The following is a 14,155-nucleotide window of genomic DNA, read 5'->3' as shown; positions in this document are numbered from 1 at the left end:
GGAAGACTGAGCTTGGCCAGCGCTTTGTTTGAGTGTTCGACAAGCTATTCTGAGCATTCGAGAAGCTGCCATGGACTCTAATTGGGCATGCGAAAACTATCCTCTGCAAATCCCTTCCAGTGGACCTCAGCAAATCTCCGGGCCTTCCCTCGCCCAGCCTTGTGCCAAGAGCGTCCTGCAGGACATCCCTGGCTATTGGTGCGTTCAAGTCATCCTACCTGGGAAGTACGTATTTACCAGTTGGGAAATCGTGTTTATGACGTCAGGTGTGTTCAAGTCACTTTCGTCGAAACAAGATGGCGGTGTACCTTCTCTTGATTAACTAAACAAAAATACAGGATTAACTCTACTTCTAGAAAACGAAGAACAAGGAATGTGCATCAGGTGCGTTATGCTTTTTTATGTTTTTAATTAATTTATGCTTTAATTAATTAATAAAGCCACTGTAAACTTTGTCGTTGTATATAGGCCCGGTTTCACAGACAGGGCTTGACCTAAGCCAGGATTAGGCCTTAGTTCAATTAGGATATTTAAGTAGCGTACACTAGAAAAAAACATTACTGGAGTGGATCTTGAGACAAAACAATGGCACTGACATATTTTAAGATATGTCAGTGCAAGTTGCTTTCAGTTAAAACAGCTCAAACATGCATTTTAGTCTTGGACTATCTTAAGCCTTGTCTGTGAAACCGGGGGATATTGTTATATGACAACACTTTTGTATTTTGTGCAGGCAGTTAGCTTATTTTGTTGTAAATAAAAAAAGCCTGACAATGTCACTGCTAAATACCTATAACCTAAGGGGATGTTTACACGACCATTTTCAACTAAAAACACAAAACTTTTTATGCGTTTTGGACGTTCATTTAAATGACAACAGTGTTTTGGGAGCCTGAAAACAAACTTTTGAAAAGGGGTTTCAAAGTGCAAGTTTTTGAAAACGATACCGTTATCGCCTCAGTGTAAAACTACAAAAACGCGAATTTGTGAAAACGGTCACATCATGATTATTACGTGTTCAGTCTATAGGCGCGTAGTGTTTCTTTACAAAGTGACATCGCCATCTACTGGCCTGGCATGTATACTACAGCGTTTTTAGTCATTTTCGGGGATCCGTGTGAACTGGGATTGTTTTGGCAATGGTGTCATCTGTACGTGAATAATGCAAAGGAAAAACATTTCCATTTTTAGTACATCGTTGCCATGTAAACGTAGCCTAAGTATTGTGGTATTCCGCCACGTTTCTCACTGACATGCCCCCAACTTGTAAACTTGGGGCTTAGAGAAAATCCTGAGCTTCCTACTCGTATTTACGACTTTGTGGTGGCGTTCATATGTGTTCAACTTGTAAATACGATCTCTCTGTCATGACTTGAACGCACCATATGAGCGCATTATCATAAACAGAGTTTCCCGGGAGGACATCTGACAATACAACGGGAACGTCGATTAGCAGCGAAAGCGTAAAAAAGCTCGCTTCAAAGACATGTTACACCAAAACTATATTTATTCCTTGTTTTTCACTCTTCCCCAGAAGTGCATTCAAGATTGTACATTTGCACAAGCCAATGGGCTTAAAATAAAACATCCAACTAACACAAACATACCCTTATCCAGACACATACTCGAAACTGAGTAAACTGTCCAAAGTCAGTCATAAATAAGATCATATAAAAAAGTTCAGCTGAGAAAGGTGTGAGCTGTCGTGAGTTCTGGTTCCTTGAATATGGAAGGGTCTTGGTCAGATGAAAATTTAAGCCTTTACAAGAGCAGCAAACTCTGTGAGATGAGACAAAGATGAGACAGAGATGAGACTACCATTCATTAATTCTGCAAATATCACCAATTTCATTTCCAAATATAATCAAGGGTCTGCTAGTGTTGATAAACTGCACTGCCGCTCGCCATCCTAGACCACAGTATAGAGCTTCAGTTGATGCCGCCAAGAAAGCAGGCAAGTGACAGTGACAGAGCTCAAAAACAAGAACGGCCTGCTGGGACTGGCACTTACATTACATTCTTAGGCCTTTTGGTTGTAAATTCTTTTGGACAATTTGTTGGCTAGGTAAAATCATCTAACTGAATAACGTAGATCATGTTGAAATTGCAAGAATCAGTTGTGATAGTTTTGGTAGCATATGTGAGAATGGGTTGAAAATGTCATTGCAAATCGTCTTTGTAAAGAAAAATAAAATTTTATGAAAAAATATATATATGTGCAGAAAATGTATAATAATAAATACTGCTTTTTTTATTTGCATATGAATAAATGCTTAAATAAATATCAAAATATATATGTAAAACAAATGTATGTCTGCAATTAGAAATTTACATTTTTAAAAATGTTTCACTTGGTTGTCTCTGTAAAAATAGATTAAAATGTTATTGAAAAATTTATTTTAAAAGTTAATGGAAAAAACAAACAAACAAGTATGTTAATGTAAATGTGTGGAAAATGTATAATAATCAATAAAATTTTAAAAAATTTGCATATAAATATATTTTATGTAAAAATTAAAACATTTATGTAAAAATTATATATCTACAATTAGGAAGTTTTTTTTTTAAATTTTTGCACTTGGTAGCATCTGTAAGAATGGGTTGAAAATGTTATTGCAATTTTTTGACAAAGAAAACTTAAAATTTTATGAAAAATGTACATTTATGCATGAAAGATGTATAGTAAATTGCATATGAATATATTTTTAAGTAAATATTAAAATATATGTGTGTGTGTGTGTGTGTATATATATATATATAAACACACACAATTAGTAATTTACATTTTTGTTAAAAATGTTTCTTATAATGTAATAGAATTGCAAAATGACTTTTTATTGTTATATTTTAGACCAATTTATACATTAATTTGCTTCAATATACCTCTTAAACCATTTATGTATTTATTTATAATTTACATATGAATAAATATATAGCTAAGTAAATATTGAAATATATATATATAAAATATTTCTACAATTAGATTTACATTTTTTTTTTTTTTTCACTGTATTTTATTCATGTTGAGGCGAGTATAAATGTTGGCAGAGAAAGTAGAAATCTGAGCTATTGGCTATAATGACCAACACAATCTCACAGCAATTCATAACTATTTTATGTTTTGCTTAATTGGTGGCTAATTCATATGATCTCGCTTGTACATTTTCATACGATCTGTTTAAACCCCAGTGACAGGTAAGTTTAGGGGCAGGGTTATGGGTGGTCTTTCATAAAGACTTTCTTTTAAAAGTCATACATTTTTGTACAAATCGTCACCTCATGAAATAGTTACATTTTACGGTTTGGCCTGACCCAGTGTTGCTAATTTTGTGTCTTTTCACACCCCTTTAGTGACTTTTTTTTTTTCTTTCAAAAAAGTTACTAGCAAATCTAGTGACTTTTTGGACTGCTGGTTTACATGTAGTCAGTCACTATATCACACTCTTTCCGTTGTCTCACAGATAATATGTAAATGAGGACAGCTTTATTGGATATTCTGCTATATATTATATTAAGATACAGTATGGATTAGGAGAGAAAACAGATGTAAAGTGCTGAAAGTTGGCGCATTACGTCATCTTGCGACATTTTGAGCAGGCTTTAGCTACTTTTCATTGAAAATAGTTGGCAACACTAACCTGACCAAGCGAGCAGAAAAAAATGTAATGTAATGTAATGTTGTTATATTATTATGCTAGACGAAATCCTAAATATCTCTTTTTCCGTCAATTTTTTCTGTGGCTTTACCCAGTTTCTGGAGCTTGTACCCAAGCTTCCTCACCAAAAATCAAGCTCTGCTACCGAACTTTTAATGAAAAGCACTTTCTTGATGTGTGTTCAACTCTGAGGTGTAAAACTGGGTCAAAATGGCATTTTTCATTTACCTTCAGCTCCAATCTTGCCATCACCATCACTGTCACCAGCAGAGAGGAAGGCCTTGGTCTCTTTGTCGGTCAGAGCCCTGGCACCAGCCTTGAAGTTCTGCAGGAACAGCCTACAGAAAGAGCACAAGCCTGCTATGAAGCCCACAACTGCCTCTGTTTGACATGGTCTAATGTGTATGATTTATTCTGAGTCTCACTTCAGCTCCTCCTCCTCAATGAAGCCACTGTTGTCCTGGTCAATGATGGCGAAAGCCTTCTTGACATCATCAGAGGACTTGGCTGACAGGCCAACCTTGGCGAAGAAGGACTTGTAGTCAAAGGAGTCAGCAGCTGTGGAGAGAGAGTTTTGTGTCAAAACGTGATATTCATTTGATCAAAATATTCTAACTGAAATTGATGCTAATGAGACCTGGCTGAGTCTAGTCACTTTTACACTAACCCAGCTAACAGAACGTTCTCAGGCTGATGTTGTGGCAATGTTTTCTCAAAGTTATAAACAAACATTTATCAAGTAACATTTAGAGAATGTCCATTCAGGGTTATCTGGTCTTTAATAATGTTAGCATTAGCACAAAAAATGGTATTTATGCATCGTGCATGGAATGTTTTTTTATGAAACATTTTAGTTGGACGTTCGCCTAACATTTTTCAAATGTTACTACTACTAATGTTCAGAGAACATTCAAAAGTAACATTTCCGTTGTTTGAAGAATGATTAAATGGAATGTTCCCTTAGTGTTTGCATAACCCATGGACATTTTAAACATTCAAAGAATATTCAGAAATAATGTTTTCAAAACTAAATGGGAACGTTAGCAAAACATTAGCTGGGAAGAAGGCCACAACATACACTACCAGTTAAATATTTGCGCATGCATTTCTTATTATTATTTTTCACATCTTAGAATGGCAGTCATCAAAAACATTTCAGAATAAAAGTCATCAAAAAAAATACAGAAATATTAAATATACGTTTATGGAACAAAAATGTTGAACTAATCAAAACTATCATAGTATTTCTGTGAATTTGTCCCCTCAATATCCTGTAATTCATTTCTTAAAAATGTATTTATTAAAATTTAAATATTCATTAACATTGTAGTTTTGAAAAAGAATTTAAACTTATACAAATCAAATTTCAAGCATTTAAGCAGAAGTCTTAAATTTGGCCACTTTTTGATTTTTTTTCTCCCTCAATATTCAATTTGTAAAAATGTTTTATCTGATATATGTTTCATAAAAAAATTATAATATATTAATTAGTTTTATTATACCTCTTAAAAATTTTTTATTTATTAATTTATTTTTAATATCATGAGTCTGTATTTATTCATGTATATCAAATCTTCAGCTGCCTTCTTTTTCCCCCTCAATATCCTGTCCAATTTGTTTCTTAAATTGTATTATATTTATTAAAATTTAAATATTTATTAAGATTTTAGTTTAGGAAAACAAAATCAACTTCTTCTAAACAAATTTCAAGCATTTAGGTAGAAGTCTTTAGATCATGTTTGTACGTAGCCCAATAATGTAATATAATATAATATAATTATAATACATTGAATTGTTTCAATATACCTCTTAAATATTATTTATTTATTTATTTTGGATTTCATACATCTATATTTATTCATTCAGCTTAAATTTCACTTATTGGTAACTGTTAATCTCTTTAAAATGATTAGCAAACATCCATGCATTCTGCAACACTTCATTAGTTCATGTGCATTCAAACAGTCAGGAAATATAATATCGTCAGAAACCATTTGGCTCATCCGTTTTTATATTTGAATGTACATGAGCTACTGACCAGTGGTTGTTAATGCCTTCTCAGTGTCAGTTATTATACAGTATTTCCCCAGATGTGATACACTGCAATCTGAGATGTTTACATGATGTCTTACCCTGGCAGGCAGCGATAGCAGCATCCACATCAGCTGCGGCGAGTATAGCAGCAACGGCCATTTTTCTGGTTCTGATTAAGCTGCAAAATAGCACAACATTGAATAAGAACAATTCATAAATGAGCTCAGCTTATGCAATGTATTCCCCCATAAGTTCAAACTTCTAACTACACGTGATTTTCCTCTTTCACACAATCCTCATAAACACATATCAACAGAGGCTAAAGCACAGTAAACACAATAACTGACAGTTCCTATTTACACAACCCCTTATTTTATCTAGCCATCCTCAGCGGGAAGCCATCAACACTTAGTGTCCAAGGTCTGCAGTCTTTAGCATCCGTATGTGTGACCCTGAGCATAGATGCTCTCCTGATGCTCTCCGTTACCAATACGACATATTCCAAAGTCCCTGTCCGTGAGCTGTGATGATGTTCAGTAACTTTTCTTTGCGAAGCCTGATCCTAAAGCATTAAAGCATGTCAGATGAATTCATCCACTGCACTCACCTTGCGCTTGTCTAAGGCGAGTGAAAAACCGAAGGAGTTAGTCGAGGTGTGAGCGTCTCTTCTGCGGCTCCCGGCTTATATACCCTCAGCCTCACCATTTACAGGAATTCGGTGCTCAGTAACAGATAGGTCTACGTTTGGAATAGTGTCGAAAAAATGTGTCCAGTAGTCAAGTTGGGCTATTTTTAGTCTCACAAATGATGTTCAGAACCATGTGTGGGACCCTATAGATCATGAGGCCCTCCTCCTTGAGCTGGGGTCAAGCAGCCGTCCCTTTCCCACTTTATCACCCGACTCAAGACTTGGCTCTTTACTTTCATTCCTCCTCGATTGAACTTTTCTGGACAAAAGGACTGATAAACACATCAGATGTCACTGAGCGTATATATGCGTGTTCGATTGGGGTGGATCGTGTTTCTCTTCCAGGTTAGAAACTCTGGACGGAGAGCTGTGGAGCAATCAACTGCGCCTCAAGGCCGTAAATCATGCCAGTGCGTGATAAGAATAATTCACACCAATGTTCATAAGATCAGTGGACTTGTTATTATCAATTTAGCAGAAGTATGTGTTTATGTCACATGCAGGCTGGATTAGATATTTGATTGGTTTCAGTGTTCATATTGCATGGCTTACATGAATCAGACTGTGCAATCTGAAACCTTCATTACAATGTAAAACACAGACTGATTCATTGCTAAACTTTCCTGATAATGATTTTAAATTCATGTTATTTTAATAGTATAATTTTATTTGTTTTTGCAATGTTTGTAATGGTTCCTTTTTATTTTATTTTATTCTTCTGTTATTTATTTTATCTTATCGAATTTTATCTTAACTTATATTTTATTTTATTATTTTATATTATATTATCTTATATCTTATCATATTTTATTTTATTTTATTTGATCGTATTTTATCTCATCAATTAATCTTATTTTATTGTATTTTATTTTATATTATATCTTATTGTATTTTATTTAATTTTTATCTTATCATATTTATTATTTTAATTTATTTGATTTTTGAAATTATATCTTATTTTATATTTTACTTTATATCTTATCTTATTGTATCTTATTTTATTTTTTTATTTTGTCTTTTATTTGTTTATTTTTATATTATATTATATCTTATCATATTTTATTTATTTTATCATATCTTATCATTTTTATCTTATTTTCATTTTTTTATATCTTGTCTTATATTATTATTATATCTTATTTTATTTATTTTTTATTTTGTCATCTTATTTTTTTATTTTATCTTATTGTATTGTATTTTATTTTGTTGTTTTTATATTTTATATTTTGTTTTTTTTATTTTGTCATATTATCTTATTTTATTTTATTATTTTAATTTATTTTATCTTATTTTATTTTATCTTAATTTATTAATTTTTTAATAATATATCTTATCGTATTTTATTTTATTACCTTTTATCTTATCACATTTTATTATTTTTTTATTTCATCTTATAATTTTTTATTTTTATTTTATATCTCATCTTATTTTATTATTTTATCTTATTGTTTTAATGTATTTTTTATTTTATCATATCATCATATTTTTTATTTTATCTTATTGTATTTTATTTTGTTGTTTTTATATTATTTATATTTTATGTTGTTTTTATATTTTATATTATCTTATTTTATCTTATCATTGTATTTTTTATTTTATTTTACTGCAGTTGTTATTGTGATGTTTGTATTGTTGTTATACCATCTGTTTCATATATCTGAAAGAAAGATCACATGAAGCAAAGGTGGATAAAAGAATTCCCATTCTTGGAGACTTCACTTTATTGAGCAGTTTAAAATCACTATAGTTACAGAAGCAAGTTTTTATTTTGTTCCCAATCATGATTTGCACATTCACTACAAAGACATATTTTAATTAACAACTCAAAAAAAAAAAAAAAAAGAATCACAAATAATACATGCAAATAAATAAGAGAGAATCATGAAATGAAGTCAAGTCAGTCAAGACAATCTCCACATTTTCATTTCAGCAAGGAGCAGAATTCTGAGGGGAAAAGAGAGAGAAAAAAATAGGTGAAATATTGTCCAATCAGCTAAATCACTTGATACTGTCCATATGTAGTAAGAATTCTTTTTAGAAAATCCGTGTACATCCCATAAACATCAAAGTGTGGATGCTTCTCGCATGCAAATCTAAGTTATGTCTTCACAGACGGAGTCAAACACCCTGCCGGAAAGACAGTGCCTTGGGAGAAAGAGAATTCCCAGTCTTTCAAGATAATCAGCACGTCTGTGCGTGTTAAAGGGAGCAGAATTGGTCTAATTCTCATTTGTACAGCTGATTAATCCCTCAGGCTAACAGAGGAGCCAGACAGTGAAAGAGGAGCCCTGGTTTCTATAGGAGTACGGCTCCCAAAGGGCCTGTTCTGGAAGGCCTAACTGCTGATTTGGCTTTACCTTCCATCCCGATTTTGCCGTCTCCATCACTGTCCCCAGCTGCCAGGAGGGTGTTGGTCTCTGCCTCTGTGAGCTCTCTGGCCCCTGAGCAGAAGTTCTGGAGGAAGCGTCTGGAGACCCAATCAAAGAACAGCACGCACCAATCAGAGAGGGCTTCATGTTGTGCCTTCATATAATGTGTCTCAGAATACAATCCCCAAACAAACAAGGTTTAAAGAATGCTTTACTTTAGCTCCTCTTTTTCAATGAATCCACTCTTGTCCTGGTCCAGGGCCTTGAACACCTTCTCCCCATCGGAAGAGGCTTTGCCTATCAGCCCCACTTGTTCAAAGAACGACTTGTAGTTGAACGTTCCTGGGGCTGAAAGACAAAATAATATGATAAACAAAATGGAATATTAAATATTAAGGCCTAAATTTAAGATGTATGTATCAATTTTCCATACAAGTGGATTACACAGTATTAACATAGACTAATAAACTTATTGTGATGCATTTGTCAGTCGTACATGAATAAAATAACCAGGTTTATATCCATAAATTTAATTTGTTTTAATCTCATAGGCTACATTTGAATTACGTTTCATCACTATGTTGTTCTTCTTTTAAATCGTTCGTGTTTTTAGAGGGAGCTTGCATCATCACTACATTGAATACACACGAATAAGAAGTAGTAGTAATAGTCATCTGGTTTATTAGAAGCAGAGACCGTTCTTTGTTAAATGTAAGAAGGAACCTCATTGCTTGACTGCTTAACGTACTCTCTGCTGTCTCAGACAACGACATCTTTGACTTGTGTCAGCCAGACGGCCGCCGTAGCTTCTCAAATCACGCAAAAGAGAGGGGATGAGCCGCCGTTGGTTGCAGTTCGCATTTCGCAACCTCACTGCTAGATGCCACTAAATTTTACACACTGCACCTTTAACTCATAAAACTAATTTTGTTGGAATAAATTAATGTATTTTGGTTTATTCAGTGATGTTGATTAAAGCCCGTTCACACTAAGAATGATAACTATAATGATAACTATAAATTAGCGTCCACACCAGCGCACTATATCATTATTATAAGCGTTCGCTGCAGTTTTGTCACGTCTGCTACTTTAAATGCTCGAGCTCTTTACAGCAGGATCGATTCTGATTGGCTCGTTCATCAGCCAGAAAAAACTGATTCCAACGACTTCGTTATTCTCTGCCATTATCGTTGTAGTGGTGTGGACTCTGCTATTCTTTGTAGCTTATTTAGAACGATTCTTACGGGCTGTTTACACGACAACATTTTCAACTGAAAGCGGAAAACTTTTTATGCGTTTTGGCCATTCATTTACACGACAACGGCGTTTTGGTGTTTCTCGAGTTTTTCGAGTTTCTGAAAACGATACAGTTATCATCTCCATGTAAACTGCAAAAACGCGAATCTGCGAAAACGGTGACGTATTGCACATGCGTACTATGTGTTTAGTCTATCCACTTATTTTTCAACGCAGAGTGAGCGTGAGGGTGCGAGACTTCTGATTTATTAGCCGCTATAGGGAAAAAACGAGAAGAATATCAAAGTGCAGTAAACTGTCAAAAAAAAAATAAAAAAAAAAATAAGGTGATACTACATACTAGGCTAAGCGCGCGCTTCAGTTTCTGTCATCTGCCGCTTTAAATGCTCGAGCTCTTTTAAAGCATGATGGATTCTGATTGGCTGTCAATGTTTTCATCGTTCATCACCTGAAGAAGATCGTTCTGAAAGTGATTCCAACAATACCGTTCCTCTCTGCCGTTATCGTTATACTTGTGGTGTGGTCGCTGCTATTTTTAGAAATATCTTTATCGTCATTAGTGTGAACGGGCCTTAAAACGAGTTAATTTAGAAGTAACCATTTATTAGTGTAGTTGCATTAACTGCCAATACTGTTAATTTTAAATAAGTTCAACTGCATCCCTAATTTTTGAAAATATGCAAATGTGATAAAAACAAATCAGATATATTAGCCTATTATTGCATTGGTTTGGACAACATGCCATTTTAATGAATAATTACAGTAAGCATGATTGTGATCTGAGGTGTATGGCTGGTGTGAATGTGTATGATCTTGGATGCTCGGCACAAACACACTGGTATCGTGGTGGCAACTGCTCCACAGTCTCCGGGTGCCTGGATACCTGGATCTACCCATCCCCAATGCACCGGCCTATGGGCGTCTCTCTAGAGCATGCGTGTGTGTGCAACTGTAACTGAAGCAGCTATTTATGTTGTTATTGATAGTGCGAATAACAAAGCTGTTTTACATGTGTAAGCACATACTAGTAGAAATATCAGTTGCATGTACTGATGAGTGATTGTATCTGTGTGTGTGTGTGTGTGTGTGGCGGATGTATTGCACCTTGACAAGCCTGGATAGCTGCTGCAATGCTGTCTTGTTTCAGGAGTCCTGCAAGTGCCATGTTTCTTCACTAACAAGTTCTACAAATACACATTACAATTAGAGATCCAGTAAAACACTAAATCACGCATGTTGGAATCTGCATGTGTTAGCTAAAAATGCATCATCATATACATAACAGTGGGAGTTTTTCTGTCAAATTTGAATGTACACATATATACATGAACAAAAATGCTGCTAAACTCATGAATCTCTGAACTGATCTTCAATGAAACATATAACTGACACCATTGACAACAAGTACAATTTTGCAGTAAAATCTATTTGACACTAACCTTCGGAGCGGTTGTAGAAGTGATGTATCCTCAGCTTTATCCTCTGGAACAATGAAGACACAGAAACCTTCTCCTGCAGTTCTGGGACCTGAAATGCACAGAGAGGGTGACACTCGTGCCCTTAAACCCACGGAGGCCTTCCTCACCACAAAACACCTCCCTCCTCATTAGCTGATCCAAGCAGATCGTTTCTGATCGCTATTGGTTTGAAATGCGATTTTTGCATACGCTCGTGAAGGACTCGGAGGTCATTGGCTCTGGGTTACTATTGAGACCTGTAATGATGCTGGGAAGGTACATGCTTTGCCTTTGTTCTAGCTTGAGGAGGATGCTTAATTGCGAAACCAAATTACACATCACATATAGAAGTAAAACATTGAATCAGCATAGAAAAGTTGATGATGATGAGATGAGGTGCATTTCCTACCTATATATTTGTCAAATAAATATTCAAAATAAATCCAAATACCAATATATTTGTTTTTGTGAGGCATTTTTTTATGCTGAAAAAATGTTTTCATCATTATGAAAAGTTTTTTTCCCATCCCTTTAACTTTTAACTCCAATTTCTGTCAGGATGTAACCTGATGATCAGTTAAATATAAAAACTGGTTGGATATAAAGAACTTCTCACTATAAACTTAACTCTGGCATCACTTTGATTGTACTAAAAGCCTTTATAGGCAGAAATTGAAAGTTGAAGCTGGTTGAAATATTTACAGTTTTCTTATTTTTATAGCTTTACTTAATGTCAAACTTCTTTATTACTCAGTGGTTTTTCCTTTGTGTGCCTTCATATTTTTAATTATTTTTATTTAAACCCCCTGAAAAGTACACTGTAAAAAACTAATTTTCATGATTTGTTATCACAACATTTTTTCTTTTGTCAAATCAACTTCAGTGGTTCAGATAACATACTATTTTGAGTTTTTCTTTCGCCTTCATTGTATTAAAGGGATAGTTCATCTGCAGATAGTTTATCTGCTTACCCCCAGGGCATCCAAGATGTAGGTGACTTTGTTTCTTCAGTAGAACACAAATGATGATTTTTAACTCCAACCGTTGCCGGTCTGTCAGTCATATAATACGTGTCAATGGGAACTCCATCTATAAGAGTCAAAAAAACACGCACAGACAAATCCAAATTAAGCCCTGTGGCTCGTGACGACACATTGATGTCCTAAGACATGAAACGATCGGTTTGTGCGAGAAACCAAACAGTATTTATATAATTTTTTACCTCTAATACACCACTATGTCCAACTGCATGAGCATCCGGTGTGTGAGGTCTGAAAACGCGCTCTGACAATGGAAGTGATGTCTCGCGCTTATACTTCAATGAGTGCGAGCGATCACTTCCGTTTTCAGAGTGCGTTCAGACCTCACCAACCGGATGCTCAAGGCAGTTGGACAATGGTGTATTAGAGGTAAAAAATTATATAAATACTGTTCGGTTTCTTGCACAAACTGATCGTTTCGGAGTTAAAAATCATCATTTGTGTTCTACTGAAGAAACAAAGTCACCTACATCTTGGATGCCCTGGGGGTAAACAGATAAACATCAAATTTTCATTTTTGGGTGAACTATCCCCTTAACTCAAATTTTTAATTTCAATGAACTCAAAATTTTAAGGCAGCCAGGTAACTTACTTTTTTAAGTTAAACCAACAATCTTTTTTTACAGTGTAGCTTACAACAGGTTTGGGGACAAATGGGGACATTTGTTGGTCCCTGTGAGGAAAACAGCTTGCAAATAAATTGTGGTTTTTAAAAAAGTAAAAATGCCTGTTCCCGGTCAAAGTCAGATCTATGCGCCTTATGGCCGAAGGTTGCAAGTGCGGAAGTGTCAAAATGAGGCCATCTGGGAGGAAGTGGTTGAAATAGACTTTGACGAAAAATGAGACACGGACTGAGAGAATCACCCTGGGGCCGCTCCGGCGTGCCCCGGGCCGAGAACCGTGCGCCGTCTTGGGCATGACTATAGGGGCGAAAGACAAAATATCCTCCCTAAACAGACCATCGTGGGGGGGTCCGCTCATAGGCACTTTGAGTGTTGTGTTTGTACAGTAGTCTATAAAAATCATTATGTCTATGGAATGTGTGTGTGAGTAAGGTGATATATTTTACTGAACAACTGAAGGAACAAAGCAATTTGTGTGAAAACGAATGATAAAATAAGGTGGTGAACGCAGGAAACATGAGTGGGTTGCCAAAGTGATATAGTGTATAGATCAAGAGTGATAAAGTCACCATATGCATACACTTTTGATGTAGAAAGACATTTTTGTAACATTAAAGTACTTTAGACCACAATTCCAATACAAAAAACCCCCAACAACAAGACATATTACCCCAAATACCATCTTTAACTTATACAGCTGTTGCTGGAAAGCTATTGATTCAATTACCTTGAACAAAAAGTCCCAAAATGTATAATAATTCCAGAGATTCTATACATCTGCATCATTCACATTTGATCAGTTAATTCAAAATCAGCCTTTTGTCATTGCCAGTTATGTCCTCATGGATCAAAGCTATTTTGAAATACATTATGAAAAACAAGTGTTTAGTAAAAGCAAATAATAAGTTAAACCAACAATCTTTTTTTACAGTGTAGCTTACAACAGGTTTGGGGACAAATGGGGACATTTGTTGGTCCCTGTGAGGAAAACAGCTTGCAAATAAATTGTGGTTTTTAAAAAAGTAAAAATG

General features: G+C 34.9%; 2 protein-coding genes across 3 annotated transcripts; both read right to left on the bottom strand.

Moving 5' to 3' along the window:
- Positions 1-1,502: 1,502 nt before the first annotated feature.
- On the bottom strand, positions 1,503-7,167 carry pvalb1 (parvalbumin 1). Its single transcript, XM_051887587.1, has 5 exons — positions 6,298-7,167; positions 5,789-5,868; positions 4,082-4,214; positions 3,885-3,994; positions 1,503-1,779 (listed from the first exon to the last, which is right to left on the bottom strand). The coding sequence occupies exons 2-5, from the start codon at positions 5,847-5,849 to the stop codon at positions 1,754-1,756; spliced, it is 330 nt and encodes a 109-aa protein (XP_051743547.1). The 5' UTR covers positions 5,850-5,868; positions 6,298-7,167; the 3' UTR covers positions 1,503-1,753.
- A 656-nt stretch (positions 7,168-7,823) lies between these two features.
- pvalb5 (parvalbumin 5) lies at positions 7,824-11,538 on the bottom strand. 2 transcript variants are annotated; one of them, XM_051887604.1, is made up of 5 exons: positions 11,444-11,538; positions 11,109-11,188; positions 8,963-9,095; positions 8,736-8,845; positions 7,824-8,322 (listed from the first exon to the last, which is right to left on the bottom strand). In XM_051887604.1, exons 2-5 carry the CDS (start codon positions 11,167-11,169, stop codon positions 8,300-8,302), a joined length of 327 nt encoding a protein of 108 aa, XP_051743564.1. In that variant the 5' UTR covers positions 11,170-11,188; positions 11,444-11,538; the 3' UTR covers positions 7,824-8,299. The 2 variants fall into 2 exon arrangements, with proteins under 2 accessions (XP_051743564.1, XP_051743563.1); XM_051887603.1 differs by having other exon boundaries at positions 7,824-8,845.
- Between the last annotated feature and the right edge of the window lie 2,617 nt (positions 11,539-14,155).

The sequence above is a fragment of the Ctenopharyngodon idella genome, chromosome 3 (assembly GCF_019924925.1).
Source record: "Ctenopharyngodon idella isolate HZGC_01 chromosome 3, HZGC01, whole genome shotgun sequence".
NCBI lineage: Eukaryota > Metazoa > Chordata > Actinopteri > Cypriniformes > Xenocyprididae > Ctenopharyngodon > Ctenopharyngodon idella.
The sequence above is the reverse complement of the archived record's forward strand: the minus strand, read 5'-3'. Positions and strand labels throughout refer to the sequence as shown.